This window comes from Carassius auratus, chromosome 24 (genome assembly GCF_003368295.1).
Source record: "Carassius auratus strain Wakin chromosome 24, ASM336829v1, whole genome shotgun sequence".
Classification (NCBI taxonomy): domain Eukaryota; kingdom Metazoa; phylum Chordata; class Actinopteri; order Cypriniformes; family Cyprinidae; genus Carassius; species Carassius auratus.
In genome coordinates this window covers 17,121,730-17,145,421 of record NC_039266.1, presented here as the reverse complement: position 1 = coordinate 17,145,421, position 23,692 = coordinate 17,121,730, and the positions used below count along the sequence as shown (strand labels likewise).

Genomic DNA, 23,692 nt, shown 5'->3' with positions numbered 1-23,692 from the left:
AATCAGTTTTATGTTGTATGTTATATGTTTTAAATATGTATTATATATGCCGATATATGTGAGTAATGACACAAGACACAAATGTTTTTTGTTTTTTTGTCCGTTTATTTCCTGATAATTCTAAAGAGAAATTCTATATAATTCAAATGTGAAAATTGAAATTATTTCATAATTTACTCACCTACTTGTGGAGCACAAAAAGTAAGTGTAAGGAAGAAAGACAATGAATTGCATTGGCTTTTCTGTCTATTTTATTTTTTTGTTACATGGAATTTTCATTTTTAGTAAGCTGTCCCTTTAAGGGGCAACATTATCCCACTACCATTCATATGGACATTTTTTCTTCTGATGAGGGGTTTTCTACACTAATAAAATAAAGGTGCTTCACGATGCCATAGAAGAATCTTTTTTTATCTAAATGGTTCCATAAAGAACCTTTAACATCTTCTTCAGATTATACAAATGTAAGTAAAGAGGTATTAAGAATCTTTGACTAAATGGTTCTTCGTGGAACCAAACATGGTTCTTCAATGGCATCGCTGTGAAAAAACTTTAAGCACCTTTATTTTTTAAGAGTGTAACAGAGTGCTGCTGTTGAATCAGAAAAACTGAAATGACTGAAACTTTGATTAATTGTAAACAAATCATGCTTTGGAAAGTCAAATTTTATTAAATAAAATGTGTAATTGGTATATACTAGGTCATAATATGCGAAAAACAAAATGTCCAAATTATGTCTAAAAAAGTCATAATTATGACTAGTAAAATGTATCTTTTATGTCATAATTGAGTGCTTATTTAAAAAATTTGCCTTTGTGATCATTTAGACTGTCATAGATTTATGACAATGTTAATGTCGTGGTTGACTTTTTAATGTTTTTACCAAAAGTTTATCTAAAAAACTTAAGTTAGATTTAAGTTAATCTATAAAAAACTTACTAACCTTTATAACACTGTTATGTAATCTTTAGCAAATCTAAAAATGATGTTTTTTAATACTGAACATTGTAATGTTGTGATGCCTTAATTCACTTTTAATTCAGCATTTAAAAAGATTGATTTAAGTGCCTTATGATGACAAAATAGTATTAGACAAAATTTCCCATTTATTTGGTATTGACTGTAACATGAAAATAAGATTAATTATTTTGTTTATTTTTTTTAAATGATCAATGATATATTAGAGACAATAAACTCTTGAAACAGTTTTCCATGAAGCATGTTTTCCGAGTTGTTTGAAGTTATTAAAAAGGAAATAGCCAGTGCTTATAACTTTTGGACTCAAGAAATTCTCATCCCAAAGTTCATAGAGCTTGTTTATTCTGGCACAGCCTGGCACATAAATAATAAAGAATGAACGGTGGTTGATCTGTGCTGGTCAGATGGTCTCTTCCTGTCTAAGTTGGCAGTTCTTAGCCAGAATAATCCACAATGTGAACCAGGCGTTACACCGTTAGTCCAAAGGCCTGACTATGTGCTGCTGTTCGGTGCAGTTCAGAGCTTTAACACATTATATTGTGTGTTCTATTCGCAATGCTTCGTGAGGCACTGATTTTCCATATTCACTTTCTCTCACATGACAGACGGAGCCCCTTCATGTCTTGGAGGACTCCACAGGAGAAGATGAAAATCTACCATGTCAAGTGAGTGTCATGCCTCCCCCCGCTTCTACACCCTTCTCATGTCTCTCTCTCTCTCTCTCTCTCTCTCTCTCTCACACTTTTCTCGGTTTTCTCAAGCTGTCTGTATCTCAAGCTCTTTCTACCTTTATGTCCCTGTCTTTCTAATTTTTCATTAATCTCCTTACATAGAAGTTCAGTGTTTTGTAACACTTGACGTTTGTCAAGGAGCTTCTTTTCAAGGATGCAGCGTAGAGAAGTGGCTCCTCTGAGACTGTGGTCTGAAATGTCCCTCCATGTGCATCTGTAAGGCAAGCTATTGATCATGTGTTCCCCATAGACAGCAGTTGTATCGATCAGTCCTCTGATTGCCGTTTGCATAGTGGAGAAGCTGGAAATCCGGCTTGTTACATGTGCACCCTAACAGTCACACTGAGCCACACTGTACCATACTCATATGGAGGCCCAGCATTCCTGTGCCCCTGCTGAAAAGATACCAGCCTAGACAACAAAGTGCTCATTGTTTTTGTTTGTGGGAGCGTTTCTTTTTAAGCCGTAATGGTTGTTCTTGTTCGGGAAGGATTCTTCCTACACTCAAATGGCATTAATGAGTTTCCATAACGAGTCCATTATGACATCATGCAGTCTGACCTCATACAGGAAACGGCAAAGACATTTCAGGTCTCCTCTCCCACTTAAACACTCCCCCATCTTCCTCTCTAGCTAGTGCTGAGAAGCATTGATTTTTAAATGCAGGGCAGATGGACCTATGGATTTCGTTTGTGAGGAAAGCTGGACCATCAGAAATATTCTCTAGAGTATTTGCTTTCCTCTCTGAACGTCCCCGCACATACGCACACACTCAGATGTATAAAGCATCTGAAAGCTGCAAATGTTCCATGATAGAGGTGGGATAGATGCATACTGTTTGTTTCCTCGCTCCTTTTATATCCATACTTGTGTTTGACCTTGTATTGGAGGATCTCATGAAAACACTTCAGTCATATTTTACATAATCAATATAAAAAAGTAAGAAAATGGGACATTTTTATAACAAATTAAGCATTTTCTCTCTAAATTCATTTTACCATAATTTGTCCAGAGTGTTTTTTTTTTTTTCATTATTATTATTATTATCACCCTGAATGGTAACGGTCATAAAAATATTACTAATGTTATACTGTCATTTTTATTTTACTATAATGCATTATATATTCAGGCTTTCTGCAGATCTTAAAGGGGTCTTTACATTTTTTTTTCACAAATTAAGGCTTTAAAAATCAGAGTAGAAGATCTAAAATTCATAAAGTCATGGCATTGTATGTTGCATGCTGTGCAAAAAAATGTATATTTTTAACAGTATTCTTATCTTGTTTTCCTATGCAAATAACTAAACTTCAAGTCATAAATAGAATAATGAAATGCAAAATGAATATAGTTGTTAATTATAGTTGTATATATGTTCTATATAATATATTGATTATATATCATAGTATATATCTTTCTAATCCATTACAGTAATGAAAATTAGATTTTAGAGAATTTAATGAGAGGAAATATGCTTAATTATCATGACAGTAAATAATGCAAAAAGTCTTTATTTCTAATTATATAAATACATTTTATTCATTAATTTACAAGCTAAATGTAATAAACAAATATTTCAATTATAAATGAAACATTTAAAAAATGCAATAATAATAAAAATAATGTGAGTGTGGGTATAATAAATATTATAATAAATGAAAAATAGGTCTAATTAAATAATACAATAATAATAATATAATGTGGGTGTAGTTTGTTTGCTTGCTTTTTTTATTTATTTTTAAACCAAATATAATTTCTTATTTTAAATAAAAATGTAGTGCTCAATCACTGTGTCTTGTCAAATAAAAGAGTACATAAAATGACTATGTCCATCAATGCTTCAGCTCTATAAATGCATGTGGGTGTATCTTGGGGATTTTGTCTAATTTAGTTGACTGTTATGGTGGCTTTAATGTGCGTATGTGTGTTCACCTGGACTTGTTCCGATCCCTGTGTTTAATGGGGCGTATGAGGGTAAACAGTATTTCAGTAGCGTAATGAGAGTTAATGAGTAGGAGAGTGTGTGAATGCATTAGTCATGTGCTCAGTTAAATGGTCTTAAAGCAGCTCTTTTTCTCGGAACAGCTAATAAAACGGGGAGAAAGGAGTGAAAGTTTGTGTTCGTTATATTTAGTTTGCAATCAGTCACTTCATTTTATCTGGAAGCCATTTGAGAGTTTATAAATGGGATCATATTTAAATTCATTCTCAAAACAGATCCAAAACAGTGAATCACTCCAGTTAGCAGCTCACTGGCTCCCTCTGGTGAAAACGACCAGCTAATATTAAGGTGATTTGTTTAAATTTAGACGTAAAGCATTTCAGACACACTAAGAGAGTGGTTAACAAAAACAGTACGATTTTTGGATCCAACACCTCTTAAAGGCACATTTCTCTGGAGTGACCCGGGATTACGTGCACAGTAATGATGACTCACAACTCTCTGTAGCTCAGACTTTTTGGTTGAAAGCCGAGATGTTAATCCACTGCACGACCGGTACATGTGAAAGAAATGTACAACCTTGAAAAATGACCAGCACATTCTTTATGATCAACACAGCTCCATTAGAGATAAGAGGGAACTATTAAGGACTCCACATATAGTCTTTAACTTGCACTAGTAGTGAAAGTTTCCCATATTTTGTTGAAACGCCCCCTTTTTAATCGCAACTATCCCCTTATCAGATAGCTAGCCTACGACTGTCTATTGTCGTCCCAGTCGCTGTGATCAGACCCTGACACTGATGTACTCTATGTCCAGCATCATCCATGTCTATGAGCCCGGTGTTGTGTGGTGTGTCGCTTGTTTGTGCTAAAGTTTGGCTATGTGTCCAGATCACTCTGGCAGATGGTATTTAATCTTCTCTGGCCATCTGGACTGACTTTCTCTCGCTTTGTGGACACCCACTCTTGCCTCTTTTTACCTCTTTCTCTCTCCATCTCTGTCTTCTTCTGCAGTCACTGAGAGAGTGCCGAGACATCATGCTGTCTTTTATCTACTCTGACTCACTCTTCCAGCATGGCCCTGCACACCTGATTCACAGAACTTGCCTGAGTGTGATTAAGTAACAAACTCGGCTTAAAAATGACTCAGAGAGCATTTTAATTTGCTGCAGTCATTAGGAGCACCACTATTACCATTGCTCGTAGTTAAGGTTAGGGATTGGAATAATGCATTAAATGAAAATGAATGATGCATTAGATAATGCACAGTGTTTCAAAGAAGTCTGCTGTTTAGACACACTCAAATCAATTATATGTGGTGAAGTTACGTGCAAACTAGACAGCTTTTTGTTTGGCAACCTGACGAATTATAATTTGAACCTAGTGTGAAATCTGTATGAGTGTTTGTTTTGCCCCTATTCAAAATTCCAGATTGCGTGGATTTCCGTTGATATGTCTGAGTTTTGTCAACTGAATTTTGCCTAGCAACAATAAATGTGATCACACCTTTAAATTCTTGGACAGACAGTTTTAGTTAGGGAATGATACAACGAGCAAAATGTTCCTTTAAACTGGGATTTCCCAAACGGGGGTTTGTGAGGGAACTGCAGGGTGTTCATGAGTTCATGAAATGCCAATAACTAATGAAATTATAAAAATAAAAATAAATACAAAATAACAATTTAAATAAAAGCAATCAAAATACAATTGTAACAAAAAAACTTTTTTAATATTTAAAATCTCTCTGGGCTTAAAGGTCAATTGTCCATTGTCAATACTGTAGCAAAACAGCCACTTTCAATCCAAGCTGCTTTCTTTTGGTCAGCTTGGGGAATTCCCTTGATCAACTTGAACCCCATGCAAACTCTGTGAGGGGCAATCTTTTGCAGTCACGTGAAATTCTCAATCATATATGAATTCCTATTAAAATGACTGGATTTCTTTTGTGAAAATTAGCAAAAGACCGTAAATGTGACCTTTACATTTCTGCACTTACAGGGATAGCTCACCCCAAAAATTAAAAAATTAAAATTCTGTAATTCATTACTCATCTTCATGTCATTCCAACCCATAAATCCTTTGTTCATCTTTGGAACACAAGTTTTTTTTTTTTTTTTTTTTTATGAAATTACAGAGCTTACTAGACTACCTTTCTGGAGCGTGAATGTGGTAGTTACGTTGCTGTCTATGCAGGGTCAGAAAGTTCTCGGATTTCATCAAAAATATCTTAATTTGTGTTCCAAAGATGAAGGAAGGTCTTCCAGGTTTGGAACAACATGTTGGTGAATAATTAATTAATTTTAATTTGGGGGGGAACTATTCCTTTAAATTTTCATTTTTGGGTGAACTATTCCTTTAAATTTTCATTTTTGGGTGAACTATCCTTAATTCATTTGGGAATCCTTATTTACCATTGTTCAGAGAAACTTCATAGGCAGAATTCTCTCATAACAATAGGAATCCATATGATTGAGAGTTTTGCATTAGGGTAAAAAAAAAATCCCAACGCAAGTTTTCTCTCATGTTCAAGCTGTTCATGTGACTTTGTTGCATTGGAATCTGCTTGGTTTGAAAGTGACTTTTGAGAGTGACTGAGAGATCACACTACGCTACTGACAATGAACAACACACCTGTTTTTTCCATGCAAAATTTCACTGAAATTGCACCAATAACTGTACCTATGATTTCTGAAATGCACCTGACCATCATTGCTTTATGTGATGCTGCATTTTCACTAAATTGTAAGTCCAAGTTCTGATAACCATTTTTAAAGGAAACATTTTCAAATATTTGTGCTTTTTTTTTTTGACTATTGATCTAAATATAGAATGCATATTTGTTTTCAAGATGAACTAGGTTGCAATAGGGAGTCTGTTGAATGCAGTGTATACTCATCTCAATGTGCATCTGTTTACTGTTTGTATATATCATGTAAACCTATGGCTTTTTTTAGGATTACATTTCTCAGCACTGTTTCTTCCTGTTTCCCAACCAAAATCAGTTAATCTATTTTCAGTTACAGGCAATATGATCCTGCACCAGTTGGTATAAAATACCCATAATACCATCTTGATTGATTAAAACATGGGTCTGTTTACTGACAGATCTATTAAGAGCCATTTATACATGATGCTGATGGCGTGACCAGGCGGTGATTCAGTCAAAATCCCTCCCCACCCCATCCTCAGTCCCAAGTGTCGTGATGGGTCACAGCTGTTGACTTACAGTCCTCTAATGCTTGAGGATCAATAGAGCTTGCTGGGAGTCATCTCCCTCTCCGCCTGTTTGCTGGGTCTGTGGATCCATGTGTCTATGCATGTAACACACACACACACACACACACTCACACATACAGACAGAGGTTATACTGTGTAATGGCTTTAATTCTCACTAAAGACTTCCTGTGGATCTTTCATTGTGAAGCTCTTTCCTCTAGCGTCTCACATAACCTGGACACAAAAGCGGTGTGACGGCACTCTGTATGTGTGAGAGAGCGAGAGTGGGTGTGTGTCAGAGACGTGCCGTGTGACTGTGGAGTGATCCGAGACCCTCGGAATCCATGTTGGTTAAACTCTGCTCTTTGTTCGCTACTGAATAAGTGTGGGAGAGTTGATTCATCTTCATTCCTTTGCTCAAGAGCTACAAGGACAGGCTCTCATTAGGGCCTTTCGCACCGCAGGAACCTCTTCATGGTGCCAGAACTAATTGTGGCACTGCCAGAACTGGGTGTGAGTTTAGTACTGAACTGCCTTTTTCGAGAACCAAATTAGCTCCTTCTATGGAGTCAAGTCAAGTCACCTTTATTTAGCGCTTTAAACAAAATACATTGCGTCAAAGCAACTGAACAACATTCATTAGGAAAACAGTGTGTAAATAATGCAAAATGATAGTTAAAGGCAGTTCATCATTGAATTCAGTGATGTCATCTCTGTTCAGTTTAAATAGTGTCTGTGCATTTATTTATAATCAAGTCTACGATATCGCTGTAGATTAAGTGACCCCAACTAAGCAAGCCAGAGGCGACAGCGACAAGGAACCGAAACTCCATCGGTGACAGAATGGAGAAAAAAAACCTTGGGAGAAACCAGGCTCAGTTGGGGGCCAGTTCTCCTCTGACCAGACGAAACCAGTAGTTCAATTCCAGGCTGCAGCAAAGTCAGATTGTGCAGAGGAATCATCTGTTTCCTATGGTCTTGTCCTGGTGGTCCTCTGAGACAAGGTCTTTACAGGGGATCTGTATCTGCGGCTCTAGTTGTCCTGGTCTCCCCTGTCTTTCAGGGCTGTAAAGGTCCTTTCTAGGTGCTGATCCACCATCTGGTCTGGATACGTACTGGATCCGGGTGACTGCAGTGACCCTCTGATCTGGATACAGACTGGATCTGGTGGCTACTGTGACCTCGGAATAAGAGAGAAACAGACAAATATTAGCATAGATGCCATTCTTCTAATGATGTACCAAGTACATCGGGTGTTATGGGAAGTGTTCCCGGTTTCGGTTTACCTAATTCATGCAGCCTAAAAATCCTTTAACGGATTTGGATATTAAAAGCATATTAGTATGTTATGTGTAAGCCAGGTTAAAGATATGGGTCTTTAATCTAGATTTAAACTGCAAGAGTGTGTCTGCCTCCCGAACAATGTTAGGTAGGTTATTCCAGAGTTTAGGCGCCAAATAAGAAAACGATCTGCCGCCCCCAGCAGTTGATTTTGATATTCTAGGTATTATCAAATTGCCTGAGTTTTGAGAACATAACGTACATAGAGGATTATAATGTAAAAGGAGTTCATTCAAATACTGAGCTGCTAAACCATTCAGGGCTTTATAAGTAATCAGCAATATTTTAAAATCAATACAATGTTTGATAGGGAGCCAGTGCAGTGTTGACAGGACCGGGCTAATATGGTCATACTTCCTGGTTCTAGTAAGAACTCTTGCTGCTGCATTTTGGACTAGCTGTAGTTTGTTTACTAAGCGTGGAGAACAACCACTCAATAAAGCATTACAATAATCCAACCTTGAGGTCATAAATGCATCGATTAACATTTCTGCATTTGACATTGAGAGCATGGGCCGTAATTTAGATATATTTTTGAGATGGAAAAATGCAGTTTTACAAATGCTAGAAATGTGGCTTTCTAAGGAAAGATTGTGATCAAATAGCACACATAGGTTCCTAACTGACGAAGAATTGACAGAGCAACCATCAAGTCTTAGACAGTGTTCTAGGTTATTACTATGGAGCCAAAAGAGTGTCAATAATGTTAAATGCACACACTACATTCACATATGCACACATAGGATTCATACATGCACACACATGATTCATAAATACACACACAGGATACACAAATGCTCGCAAAATTCACAAATGCACACACAAAATTTAAAAAGCACAGAAGATTCACAAATGCATACAAAATTCAGAAATGCACACAAAATTCAGAAATAAACACACAATTCAGAAATGCAAACAACATTTACAAATGCACTCAAGATTCACAAATGCACAGGACAAGATTCACAAATGTATTTCTGTTGAACACACACATATATCTTGATTTACAAACTGCTTGCGGTCTGTGAACTTCACTGCATTTGTGTGTGAATTTTGAGACTCCCCTGACTTGGCTCGACACACAAATGCATTTTTTAAACAGGGAATGATCAGCAACCAATCAAATATCTCCCTTATTTTAGCCAATCACAAGAATGCACCCCACGTGGGGGATTGTTTACTTATAAGCCAATCAGCGAACAACTCGCTTTCCTCAGCGAACGATTTACTTTCCTCAAGCAGCGAACAACTCACTTTCCTCAGCGAACGACTCACTTACCTCACGCAGCTGGCGACTCATTTTGCATAGCCGGCGACCCACTTTGCGCAGCCGGACACCCACTTTGCGGAGCAGGAGACTCACTTTCCGCAGCCGGAGAGTCACTTTCCTCTCGCAGCGAATGACTCACTTTCCTCATCAAACGATTCACTTTCCTCATGAGTCAAGCAGCGAACGACTCACTTTCCTCAGCGAACGATTCACTTTCCTCACGAGTCACGCAGCGAACGACTCTGATTTCCTCAGCGAACGACTCACTTTCCTCACGCAGCTGGAGACCCACTTTGCGCAGCCGGAGAGTCACTTTCCTCTCACATCGGACCACTGACTCTCTCTTCATGTAGGGACCAAATACATTTATATATAATATATAATATATGGCATCCAAAAGAATATTTAGATATATTTAAATATTCAAAAAGGTGTCAATTTTTTTTTACTTTCATTAAAATATTTCAATAAAATGAAATAATTGCCTATTGCACATTTATGAATCCATGGTTAACTTTTTTTCTGCTGTCACTGGGCTATATGTATTGAGACATTTTTAAATGTATATTTTGTAAAAAAAAAAAAAAAAAAAACTGAATTGTAATCTAAACATCTGTTTTTCATACAATTGCATAAATAAGTAGGCTATAATATGCTGCACCACAGGCATATCGCACTGTGTAAACGCGTTCATGTGATTGGCTTATAAGTAAACAATCCCCCACGTGGAGTGCGTTCTTGTGATTGGCTAAAAGAAGGGAGATATCTGATTGGTTGCTGATCATTCCCTGTTTAAAAAAATGCATTTGCGTGTGGAGCCAAGTCAGAGGAGTCTCAAAATTCACACACAAATGCAGTGAAGTTCACAGACCGCAAGCAGTTTGTAAATCAAGATATATGTGTGTGTTCAACAGAAATACATTTGTGAATCTTGTCCTGTGCATTTGTGAATCTTGAGTGCATTTGTAAATGTTGTTTGCATTTCTGAATTGTGTGTGTATTTCTGAATTTTGTGTGCATTTCTGAATTTTGTATGCATTTGTGAATCTTCTGTGCTTTTTAAATTTTGTGTGTGCATTTGTAAATTTTGCGCGCATTTGTGTATCCTGTGTGTGTATTTATGAATCATGTGTGTGCATGTATGAATCCTATGTGTGCATATGTGAAAGTAGTGTGTGCATTTATCTTTATTGAGACTCTTTTGGCTTCATACAAGCAGAGTTTTTAGGTCCTATAATTAACACGTGTTTTTTCAGAATTTAGCAGTAAGAAATTACTCGTCATCCAGTTTTTTTATATCGAATATACATTCCATTCGTTTTTCAAATTGGTATGTTTCACCGGGCCGCGAAGAAATATAGAGCTGAGTATCATCAGCATAACAGTGAAAGCTAACACCATGTTTTCTGATGATATCTCCCAGGGGTAACATATGAAGCGTGAAGAGTAGCGGCCCTAGTACTGAGCCTTGAGGTACTCCATACTGTACCTCCGTACTGAGCCTTGAGGTACTCCCCCACCCTGACCCCACTTTTGAGGATGAGAATGCTGTGCTGACAGGGCCTTTCGCACTGCTTTAGTTCCAGAACTAAATGTACAGTACTAAAGTAATGGGACGATTTTGCGTGAACTACTTCCTAGTACCATTTAAAAAACATATAGGGGGCAGGCAGGAATTGTGGGTGTGGAGAGTGCATGTACAGTTCTCTCTCCACCTTCAATACCACAACTTAGATGCCCTGAGCAAGGCATCGAACCCCCAACTGCTCCCCGGGCGCCGCAGCATAAATGGCTGTGTGTTCACAGTGTTTGTGTGTGTTCACTGCTCTGTGTGTGTGCACTTCGGATGGGTTAAATGCAGAGCACGAATTCTGAGTATGGGTCACCATACTTGGCTGAATGTCACGTCACTTTCACTTTTTTCACTTTGAACTTTGTTCATTTATTTTTCAATCTTAATTATTAAATAAATAATATGTTTTAATCTATTTGAACACAATTAGATAACTATTATAACATTATTATTATATTACTATTATAAAAATTAATAAAATGTGCTTTTACATTATTCTTGATGAGTTTGATGAGCAGTGTTAGCCAAGTGTTATCCAGGCTAGTTTCGGCATGTTGCACGTGTTGACCTGTTTTTATACAGTCTATGACTGAAAATTTTACATTTGCACTGATGAGGCATATAGTCCGTCCAACAGTCCACAAATAACGGTAAGACTTTCAGTTCCACTCATGAACCGGTTCATTCTATAAAGCCAGGAACACTTCTGTCAGGCTGATTATGTATGTCATTTGAGCTCAGTCAGTGTTTTTAGTCGGTGTTCAAAGTCCATTGGTATACGAAGTCTAAAGAATTTAAGACCATGTTGCTAGTCGTCCTTTCAAAGACAATTTTTATTTTTTATTTTTAAATAAATGTTGCGACTGACACCGGCTATTAACTGCTCCTGTTTCCGAATTTATAGGCCTATTAGTGTAAATAAGGAACTAAGAAAGAAAAAAATCACAAACATGATATTTCTGAATAAAATAATATTATCGCCTACACAGTTATATCTAATTTGCCAATTGCAATTAAAATAGGCCTGTTATATATTCTTCTTATTAGCCTATTAGGCCTATTATTATTAAGTTACTTTTATTATTAAATTAATATTATAATTAATTTGCACAATACTTTCATAGTGCATGACAGCATAACTGAGGCATTGCGAGGATAAAAAAAAATTAGGCTAGCTTAATCCTATGAACAATTTGCTCTTAACAGACCTGTGTGTTTTGTATGACTAGTGCAGTGTCCGTTCTTTGAGCACATAGCTGCTTTTCCACTGCACACGACATTCGGGCATGACTGTCGCATTTCTCCCCCTAGTGGCAGGCGCACAGTACTTATAAACTGTTTGTGCAGCAACCATTACCTCAGCTTGTTCACCATGGTAAAATTTAATTTTTACCCTCAAAATAAAAACATTGTAGGTTTTATGGGGCTAATCAACGTAATAATTATTTAATAATTTTAAAATAATTATTTCTGCCATAATTATTCTAAAGCACCATTTTACAGAGATAGTGTTTGAAGAATAATGTTAGAGTGAACAAATTGGTAATTCTAACCTTACGCTCATAGTTTTTAATAGAATACATCAGATTCGGTCAGCCAGTTGCATACGGTCAAATATTTGAACGCATCTGCAGCTCAAATCGGATCCAAATTTTCAGAATAAGCATATGATCGGATCTCCACGCAGCTCCCGCACTACTCTCCATTCGAAATTAATGGCTTCCGATCTATCACTTGTCGTTTGTTGGAGACAGTGGAAAGGTGGCTTAAGCCTTGCCTGTGTGAGGCACGCGACTTCTGGCTCGCGCTGTTCTGTAGTATATTAAATGTTTATTAATTCTGAATGTGTTGCGTGTCCATATTGCACCAAAATGTGACACTGCACTCCCCTGGGTCTGCAGCAATACACCCATCACGTGTGAAATCGATTGGATGAATGTTTCTCAACGTAATAAAAATGCAAACAGACAAACAGAGATTCCTTTCCTGCCTTTATTTGTCCATGTGACATTAGGGTTTCAACCATAATTTGACAAAGCTATGAGAATAATTTTTGTGCGCAAAGAAAACCATTATAACATAATTTACTCATCAATTCTTCTCCCCAAGTTTCCGTCACCATTTTGGAGAGGACAACTGATTTTAATATATTTATACGATATATACCAAATTACTCTGTAATATAATATAATCTAATATAAATAAACAACAGATTCGCATCAGGTAAAAGTAAATTCATATTGTATATAATATTATATTCAAATCTTTTATTAGTTTTGTATTATTATTTTGTATTGCAGTAATATCTGGATATTTTACAGCTCTATATAAAAAATATTGCATGTAGTGTAGACTTAATAACACCATTATCTAGACCACATTACATGGATGTGATATGACAAAATGTAAGATGGCTGGAACATATGTACTGTTTCGACAGGGTACATCTCCGTCAAGTGGTCTGAAGCTCTTTCACAGTGACTTTGATCCATTGTTCATTCTTATTGTTAAGCCCTGGTCTGTATTGCCAAGATGAACACATGACAGAGGAATGTGAAAAAAAAACAAGGAAAGTAAAGTGGCAGCCAGAGAGGAAATTGAAGGCAGAGAAGAGAAAAGATTTTATGAGAGATATTGGGGGTGGGGGGGGTCGTTGAGAAGTTATTGAGATCTAGAGGGGGGATCCATTAATCTTGTCTCTGTTGGTTTTAATGCAAATGTCTTCTTCAGCAGCACACACTCTGCAGTTAAAACGCCCCCAATCTCATATACATTGGTGGCCCAGTGCCACAACAACAATAATTGTGAATGACTCCAGTGAGTGTGTTGATAAGACAGACACGTCTGAGAAGCAGCAGGAGAGACTCACTGAGAAAATGCTGCTATTTTCTGCAGTGTGCAGTGATGTGTCAGGATGAGTAAGTACTGTCTATTGCGCTGCATGAAGGACACGGCATGTAGATGATCATTATGCATCTCAAAGGCAAGCAAGGCTATGCAATTTATACATATGATTCAGAAGTTTGGGGTCAGAATTGATATATTTATCTCTTTTTTTGTGTAAGTACAGTTTAAATTTAAATTAAATAATGTTCTTTTGAACTTTCGATTCATCAACACTAGTAAAGTAATGTTTAATAAACATTTAATAATAAGTAGCCTATAGTTCAAATCTATTCATGTATTTAGTGACATATCGCTCGAGACATAAACATTATAATTCAACTTTATTTTGAGAATTTCATTATTGCATATAGGGATGAAAATATTAGTCAACATTATCGACAAATAAAAATTGTAAAAAAATATTTTTGTTGTTGAGTAGTCCAATTTAGCAGACTTTAAGGGCCCTATTTTAACGATCTAAACACAAAGTGTAAAGCGCACGGTGCAGGTGCACTCGGGGCGTGTCCAAATCCACTTTTGCTATTTTAACGACGGAAAAACAGTTGGCACGCCTGGGCTCATGGTCTAAACGCGCTGTCCATATTCTCTTAATGAGTAATGGGTGTTTTTTGGGCGTAACGTGCAATAAACCAATCAGAGTCTCATCTTCCATTCCCTTTAAGACCAAGTTGTGCTGACGGCCATGTGCCATGATGGATTTGCTATTTACACTGCGGAATTTGGCATGCGCAAAGACTGAACATGCCCCCGAGATGAAACGGAGCTGCTTGTGTGCGAGCAAATAGATAAAAGCCTAATTCTGATACATACAATGACTATCCATTATGACATGTAGGCATTTTTATATTTAATTAGCCTACAAAAAATTCTTATGCATTGCAATCCTTTAAATTTTAATATTTGGCATGTTTTTGTGCTGCTGTGCATCTCTGTGTTTCATAAGCAGCGTGTACGCGCGTTATGGACCCGCCTATACTAACACGCTCTTTAAAAAAACAAGAAAAAAACATTGCGGCAGACTTTAGAACAGGTTTGAGTTGGTCTATGACGCAGTCTATTTTCAGCTCCTTAAAATAGCAATGTGCTAGCAGTGCACCTGAACACACCTCTTTTTTAGACCAGCACGCCCATGGGCGCACAAATGGGCGCTAATGCATTTGCTAATTAAAAAAAAATATATATATATATATATGAAGAGTTCAGATGCAAAAGCCTCTAAATGCCATCTGAAATTTTTATCTAAAATTAGGATTTTTTTTCAGGCGCCTATATTTATGTTCAGTTATTTCACTTTAATAGCCTGGAAAAGGACCTGCACATTGCCATTAAAGTAAAATGACTCAACCTAAGCATAGGAGCTTGATAAAAATCCAAATTTTAGATGAAAACGTCAGATGGCACTTAGAGGCTTTTGCATCTGAACTCTTCATATATATATATATATATATATATATATATATATAAAAACACCAACTGCAATGTTCATGTTAGGCTACTCAGTCAGGCGCTCGCTCACTCAGTACGCGCTGAAGGCTCGTTGCAAAATAGCCAATGCATTTAACAGACCAGAAATAGAAGATCCTCCAATAACCAACAGATCTGGTGTTTGGGTGCACTTTGGATTGCCTGTAAGCTATAATGGTGATGGCAAGAGAGTGGTGGATAAAAAAACAACGGTATGTCGCATCTGCTGGGTACACCAGCGGGATTAAAAAAAAAAAAAAAAACATTTCCAACTGACTCAAACAGGGCAAAAGACATCACCGCGTCGATTGTTAGGCTACATTTATGTTACATTTACATTATAGCCGCGGATATGAGACCTTACTATTTACCATTCATTCTATCATCACTATTATAGCTTACAGGGAATCCAAAGTGCACCCAAAAACCAGACCTGTTGGTTATTGGATGATCTTCTATTTCTGGTCTGTTAAATGCATTAGACATTTTGCAATGAGCCTTCAGCGTGTGCTGAGTGAGCGAGCACCTTAGGGGCCGTTCACATATTGCGCCTAAAAACGCTTGGAAAATGCTAGGCGTTTCTTTCTACTCCTTTCCAAAAAGTTCGGGCAGAAGCGCCCCTGAGGCGTCTGCCTTTGCTAAGCAACAATGATGTGCTCTCTCCACGAAGACGCGGAAATTTCAGCAAAGGATAAATGGATTTGCAGCTCTAAAAATCGCTTGCAGTAGGCAAGCTCTGCTACTAAATTTATTTCAAAATTGCAAATTATATACAACTATGATCAGCTGTTCCTTCATCTTGGCTGAGCTTTCAACGTTGTTACGGGAAAGGATGAAGCTGATTGGTTAGTTCTTGTCACATGACCCGCGGTGCGCTTGCGGCATTCTGAAAAGTTGAGATGTTTTTACATTTTGCTGTATCCTAAAACGTACCGAACCGAACCGAACCGTGACATCAGTGTATCGTATCGAACCGAATCGTGAATTTTTGTGAACCGTTACACCCCTAATATATGCTAATGCATTTGCTAAATTAAAAAATATATAATTTTACATATATATATACATAAACATGACATTAGGGTTTTTTTTTCTCCATTTTGCCACTATTGAAAGGAGTAAAAAAACTAATATTAAGAGACCCTGATCTCAAATCATTCTGTCTTTGGATCACTAAATCCTCCAGATTCTGTTTACAACTTTGTTCAGCGTCAGGCACTTTGTGCTGTTTGTCTTTCTTAGAAAACTTCAGAGTTGATGTCGCATTTTGAGACGAGAAGGAGACAGGGACAATGTTTTTCCACATCTGAAAGCGTGATGGGAGGCAGTCTTGGCACAGCTCCACGTGTGAGAGGAGGATCTTACACCCCTGTGGGGTCAGGATCTGAGGGTGATGTAATGTCCTCGTCAGGGTGCCGCACTTCCTGAGAGCTTTCCAAGAACAGGGGGCCAATGGGAGGGTTCCTGCCCTGTCATTCAGCACAGGAAACCGAGTGAAGCAGATGAAAAAAATAATACCAAACTTTGAGCTTGATCTGGCGCCACATGACCTGGTTCAGCCCGGGATGATATGACGTTGACAAAATCTCAGATGGAGAAGATCAGCTATTTAAGAACTTTCCTTCAATGTCTCACTCATTTGAAATGTTCTTTAAATTGTTAACAGTATATCTCTTGGGTTAAAAGGGCCAGAGTGACTAATTAAAATATTAGCGACGAACCTGGTCCTAAGCATTATTTAACTGTGGAGAATGTGCGACAGGAAACTATACACACTCACATACAGCCATACTCGTATATGTTCATGGCTGATAAATTAGTGATGCTCTCTTTTTGGACAGATGTGCCTCTTCCTGTGCAGAGCAGGACATGGTCTAATCTCGGTGCTGACACCCAGCTGTAGGCCTTTCCTGGGCAGGCGTTTCCTTTTGCTTGTCTTCAGTGTGTATGTATGACTGAACCGCAGTCAGACCGCCTGAGTGACCACTCCTGCCACGCTGGACGAGGGTTCTAGTTTAGCCGTCCACAGTTTGAAGCAACTGACATGAGGACAGGACCATGCTGAAAATGTTTCCCTTGCGGATCAGACAGAGAAACGCACGGGTAGGAGACATTTGGTATTGTCAGTTTGAAATAGTAGGGAGATTGAAGGTAATATTTGTTGTATTTGTGTGACTATTGAAGTGCATGCAGCTAACATATGCTTTCTGAAGGTAAAGCGGATCCCATATAAACTGTTAGCTTTGTTTCCTCACTTTTAGGGAGAGACGTTTCATACGTTTTTCTTATAGGTCAAGGAAAGAGGAAACTGGACATAAGGAGGAAACTGATGATATATTAAGGATGTGTAGATGGAACAATGTAGTCTAGTTTCTGGGGATTCTTTGCTCATTGTCGTTTTGAGCAGGAAGAACCACATCAAAGAGCTAAAACATTCATTTTTCAGAAGTCTACAGCTTGAAATAGTTAGGAATCTCCCTCAGCTTTGCACGGTTTTGTCATAGGCCACACTTTCTCGTGATTCTGCTTTGGATTTTGTGTTGTGCATGTGTTCTTTTGTTGCATCTTTCTCAAATGAGAGAATGCTTTGTGCCCTAGAGACTGAAAGTTCGGCACGGTGTAAACTTTCGTAATAAGTGTTCCTTGTTCCAAAAAAGAAACATGAGAAACTAAATTAATAGAGATCTTGACAATGAGATTTTAGTTTTTGTGTTTGTATGTTATAGGGATGTACCGAATCCAGGTTTTTGGGGTTCGGCCGAATACCGAATCCACTGTGTAAGATTCGGCCGAATCCGAAACCGAAGACCGAATCCTACTCGCATCCTTATTCCATTAACACAGTAAAACACATTAATGAAGCAAACAACGTCCACAGCAATGTATTTTTCATTTTATTTTATTTTAAATTTAAAAAAAAGAAAAAGAATAGGCAAGATTATGCCAGGATGACAAGTGAGAAAAACTTTTTTGTTTAATAAAAAAAAAAAAAACATGACGCTCTGCATTAACAGGTGACAGTCGGTTGCGAGTGTGGGAATGAATGTCCCCAGCAGTACTGAAAAGACTTTCAATGGGCACAGAGGTAGATTTTTGCCATTTTTGCCAGCATTGGAAATCGCTGCTGTTTTGTCTTCCACCACTGAAGAGGATCCTCTCTAAGAGGAATCAAAGGCTCACCGAAAAAAAACGCTTTTTTCCACGTCAGCACCTGATGACCTGATCAGGCGCTCAAGATTCCTGAACAGTTTAGTTTAGAGCGAACTGTTGGGCCTTGTTCCTCTTCATATAAACACCTTCAGGCAATCAACGGCCACGTGACGTCGACCAGCGTAGCGCAAGCCTAGGATTCGGTGAAAAAAAACCCTAAGGTTCGGCCGAAAATTGAACCCCGTCAAAAAGCCCAGTATTCGGCCGAATCGAATCCGAATCCTGGATTCGGTGCATGCCTAGTATGTTACACACTGGCTTAAATATCTCAACCTAAAATCTAAAGAAAATTATATTTAATTAATTAATTTTTATGTAATGTATTCATTAATGATTAATTCTGCATGTAATTTAAATTTGTTTTAAACAACTTAATGTTAAAAAATGCATTAATATACACCAACGTTCAAATATTTGGGATTTTTTGTAAGTATTATATATATTATATGTACAAATATATTATTTGAAAGAAGTTTAATACTGTGAAATAATATTTCCATTTAAAATATCTCTTTTCTATTGTAATATATTTTAAAATGTTATTTATTCCTTTGAGGTCAAAAGTTACATTTTCATCAGCCATTACTTCAGACTTCAGTGTCATGATCTTTCAGAATTATTATGCTCATTATAATATGCTAGTTTTATTATGATCAATGTTGAAAACAGTTGTGCTGCTTAATTTTTTTTATTATCATTCAAACACAGGATTCATTTATAAATATAAATTTGAAAAGATTTATGTTTGAAATAGTCTTTTACTGTCACTTTTGTTAATTTTTAGAAAAATAGTATTTTTAGAAAAATAGTATTTTTGACTGACCCTAAACTTTTCAACAGTTGTGTATGTAAAAATTGCTAATAAAAGTATTGTTTGTTAATTACAACTAATGCATTAGCTAATTTAACATTTTGTTAAGTATTAACCTTTTGCCTGTACATTAGAAACAGTTTGACAATATTTTTATGATGGGCTTCATTTGTTTTATTCAAATATTCTCATTTGGTTTTAGGGTGAAATGTGACCCAGATGTGTTTTTGTCATATTTGATTCAAACCCTGACTGTCTGTTTGGTGTTCTGCATTGGTCTGGTGTTTCTGACGTCTGTCAAAATCAGATGAATCAGATTGACATTTTGATTTCTCTGTCTTGCCTAGGAGGACCAAGCTTTCATTTCTTTCTTTCTTTGTGTTTTTGTCTTTTCGTTTCATCTCTTTTATGTTTTCTTTGCTCTCTGGGCATTTTGAGTTCACAGGGAGCACATAAATTGTCAGGAAGTTGAGATTGTGGAGTGGGACACAAAGGACAGAGGAAACATAAAAAAAAAAATATAACCCAGTTTGAATACAGTCGGCATTCTTGTGACTTGCAAACCAAACAAAGGAGCCTGGAAACAAGATAATCTGGTTTTTGACTTGTCATGGCTCAGTTCAAAGCCCTGACCTTTAAGATGCACAGAAACCCATAATACTGGTTTTTGTGGGTTATTTGCCTAGTTGACTTCAGAGATCTCTTTGGATTAGTCATTCTGCTCCTGAGTATTTCTGTCAGTTGAAATATTACAGAAAGTTCAGTGCTGTGGGCCAGAGAGTCGGACTGTGTTGTGGAGACTAGCTCACTTATAATTGATTAGTTCTATTGATCTTCCTGTCTCCACCTCGGAAATGTATGAATAAATAATGCCTCCATCTCTCTTCCATTTGCTTCATGTAGAATTCTTTTGTCTCCCACAAAAAATGCACACACTTCCTTTTTCCTTAATATCTTGGATTGATATTGCATATGTTATTGAAATAATTGGTTATGATGTCACTTTTTATAATTACATATAATATTCATAATATATATGAAATAGGGCTGTGCGATTAATCGAAATAAAATCGTGTTTTGAGTGTGCGTGATTTCTAAATCACTTTATAGCATGATTTTCCGTGGCCCCGGCCTCCCGCAGTATGTTAACTCAACCAATCAGGATGCAGCGTGCCTAAGTGGAGCGCGAGAACAGAGCAGACTGGGCATATGCCTAACTCCAGGTTCACACACTGTCTGTGATGCGTAGCCTTTTTTTTTTTTTTTTTGAGCCCATGTTAACGGATCAGAACATTCACACTGCACGCAGTAAAAAGATAAGAACAGAAAAGGTTATAAATAGAAAGGTGCGATAAGATTTAATATGATCTGAGCACGCGCATCTGGTTTTGTTAACAGAGCAAAGAAAATCTGCGTGCGAGCGGATAGATTCGTGCTCACGCATGATTTTAATGTGCTTTCGCCTTACAATAATGCGCTCTCGTTGCTGCTTCTGAACTGCGTTACTACATAACTTACTGTATACACACTGTAGACGGAGTACGTGTGAATCTTGGGCAATAAATATATTGGGCAAAAACATATAACACCTGAGGCACCGCTACAGTGAGCTCTATGACCAATGCATGGCAAAAAAAATTTAAAAAAATAAATCCCTGAAAACAGGTTTTATTTTATTTTTTTATTTTATTTTTTGCCATATGTCTAGACATTTTGTTTGACAACTTTACTTAGTGATTATTTTGGCTTATGTCTGTTCTAACTCTCATTGGTTTTCTTTTGGAAATATGTTTAAAATGTATACTGAATGCATTTATGACTGTAAAGCATGTCTGTGTGTGTCAAAATCGTGATTAAAATCGAAATCGCAAAATGTATAAAAAAATCGTGATAGGTTTTTTTTTTGTCCATATCGCACAGCCGTAATATGAATACATATTATTAATAATGAAAGAACAAGAACAAGAAATGTATAAATGCAAATGTAATCAGGAAATGTTGAGAGCATTATTCAACAGTCACTCACGTGAGCTCCAAAGCTCAATACACCAGCATAAACACCAAGGCCAGAGCTCCAAATAAAATTGCAATGTTATCTCTATAATGTGATGATTTGTTTTATTTGTGTGCCTACTTATATTAATCTTTTCTTAGTTCCCACAATGCACTGGACTCTGACGTCTTAGAGTTTTAAGATGTTTAACTCATGAACAGTTGGATTTTTCTGTTCTAAAATGGATCATCAGGCTCTCACTTGTGTCATTCACTACGACTGACCTTGAAATTCATCAGTACAATGAGAGAAACTGGATCCTCCGAGATCTCACAGCTGCTCTCTGAGGTCAGAAACCTGCTCCGTTGAGTTGCATAACCCATTCTGTCTTACACACGTATGCAAAACCAAACCCAGAGCACTGTCTAAATCAGACAGAGTTCGCCACACTCGGCTTCTGTTTATTAGCACCTGACTTATCGAAATAGGAAACTCTTCTCATACCATGATAATGTGCTCTTTTCAGAGCTGTTGGTTGAGCTTGTGTCATCTGAGTGGAAAATGGTGAGTGTGGTATCCTGTTTATGGGGCATAGAGTTTGTCTTTCCGACTTCAAGGGCCTCAAAGCCTGGCCAGCTGAGCTGTTAATTGTGTTGCATAAGCGGCTTTACTGAAACTGACTCCCAGAATTCCATACATGTAACTGACAGGATCTACAAGCTTGTAGAGGTGGAAAATAGATTGTATGTTCCTCTTTGGTGATCCCTAGAAGCCGTTATTGTCCCTCAGTAATGTCCTCTTGGGTAATCAATGGTGTTAAATGGAAATTGGGTTTGCAGATTAGTTATGCACAGATATATATCGGTCAGGCTGAATATTCTGAAACTGTTCGGCCAATTTCCTGCATGTGTTTTGGCAACCTTGCTAAAGGATAATACACATATTCTGTTTTAAATTGAATTAAATAATTTTTGTTGTATAAAATAAATGTTTATTTAACATTAGAAATATTTTGGATGTTACTATTTTTTGGTTGAGTTTTACTTGCCCTGCTAATATTTATATGGCACCGAACCATATAACCCCCCAAAATATATATTTTGCATTAAATGTTTTTTGTATACTTAAATTTCTTCACGTTTTCTAAACATTTCTTCACCTTTCTCTCACAAAAAGAACAACTGCAGCAAGATGTAAAATACGGAGCTGTAACTCCATAAATTCATAAACACTTTTGCTGGAAAACAGTGTCACATGATGCAAAACGATTCATTTTTCAAGTAATTTTTCACAAAAGCCCATCTATCAGCTACATAACACACACACACACACACACACACACACACACACACACACACACACACACACACTGTTTATTATTTATCACATACATGGATCTCTAGGTATCACACTGATTACTTTATAAAGCGTGAGAAGTTTTGTAAGTGTTTGTAGAGTTAATTGAAAGTTCACTGTGTTCTGCACACCTATGGACTGTTTGAAGGCAACAGTTCTTGCTTTGCACCACTGAACTGTACACAACAGGTGTTGTTAATCTGAGCTGTAGCCCAACATCCTGAAACAGGGCTGAGAGTCTGTGTATGTGTCTCTGTGTGACTGGTCAGCTGTGAGAGTTTGGGGATCTCCAGGACTCTGTACTGGAGGGATTGGTGGGTTCGCAGAAGGGGAATCTCCCAGTTTGGCTCTAACCCTCATCTCCTTCAGGACTGGGCTTCCCCCTTCAGTGAGTCAGTGATTGTCATCCAGGCTTTCACTCCTTACAACTTCTTGCATATCCCGGCACACACTCATTCACTTGGACCGGGTTCCTCTAGACCAGAGACAGAAGCAGGGCGGTAGCGGTATGGCAGCTTCTAAGCCCTGGACACTTGTTTTCAGAGAGGCAGTGATCCACATGCTGCAATGTAGACTGAAGGCTCTTCGGAGGCTGTTTCAGAGACAGTCTGAAAGATTCCCCTGCAGAACGGTGAGTACCGTACTCTGGAACAAGGATCGGGTTTCCGCTTGGCTCCAAAGCTGACGTGTGCCTCTGGAAGGCATGTATTAGACACTCACTTACAGGTTATTATGGAAAACATAGGCCTACTTTATTATTATATATTAAATTATAGTTACTTTTAAATGTATTAGTTTTGGGGTGCTTTTCCAATTCATTTGTTGGCATCTTGTAAAATAAAAAAAATTAAAAAATTAAAAAAAAAAAAAAAATATATATATATATATATATATATATATA

The 23,692-nt window shown here is 37.3% G+C and overlaps 1 protein-coding gene across 1 annotated transcript in view; it reads left to right on the top strand.

The window, feature by feature from the left end:
- LOC113042463 (ribosomal protein S6 kinase alpha-3-like) overlaps positions 1–23,692 on the top strand; it is a 41,998-nt gene that overhangs the window by 1,337 nt on the left and 16,969 nt on the right. The window contains exon 2 of the mRNA XM_026201342.1: positions 1,584–1,643. Coding sequence (XP_026057127.1) covers positions 1,584–1,643 — 60 coding nt within the window. The remainder of the gene's footprint in view (positions 1–1,583; positions 1,644–23,692) is intronic.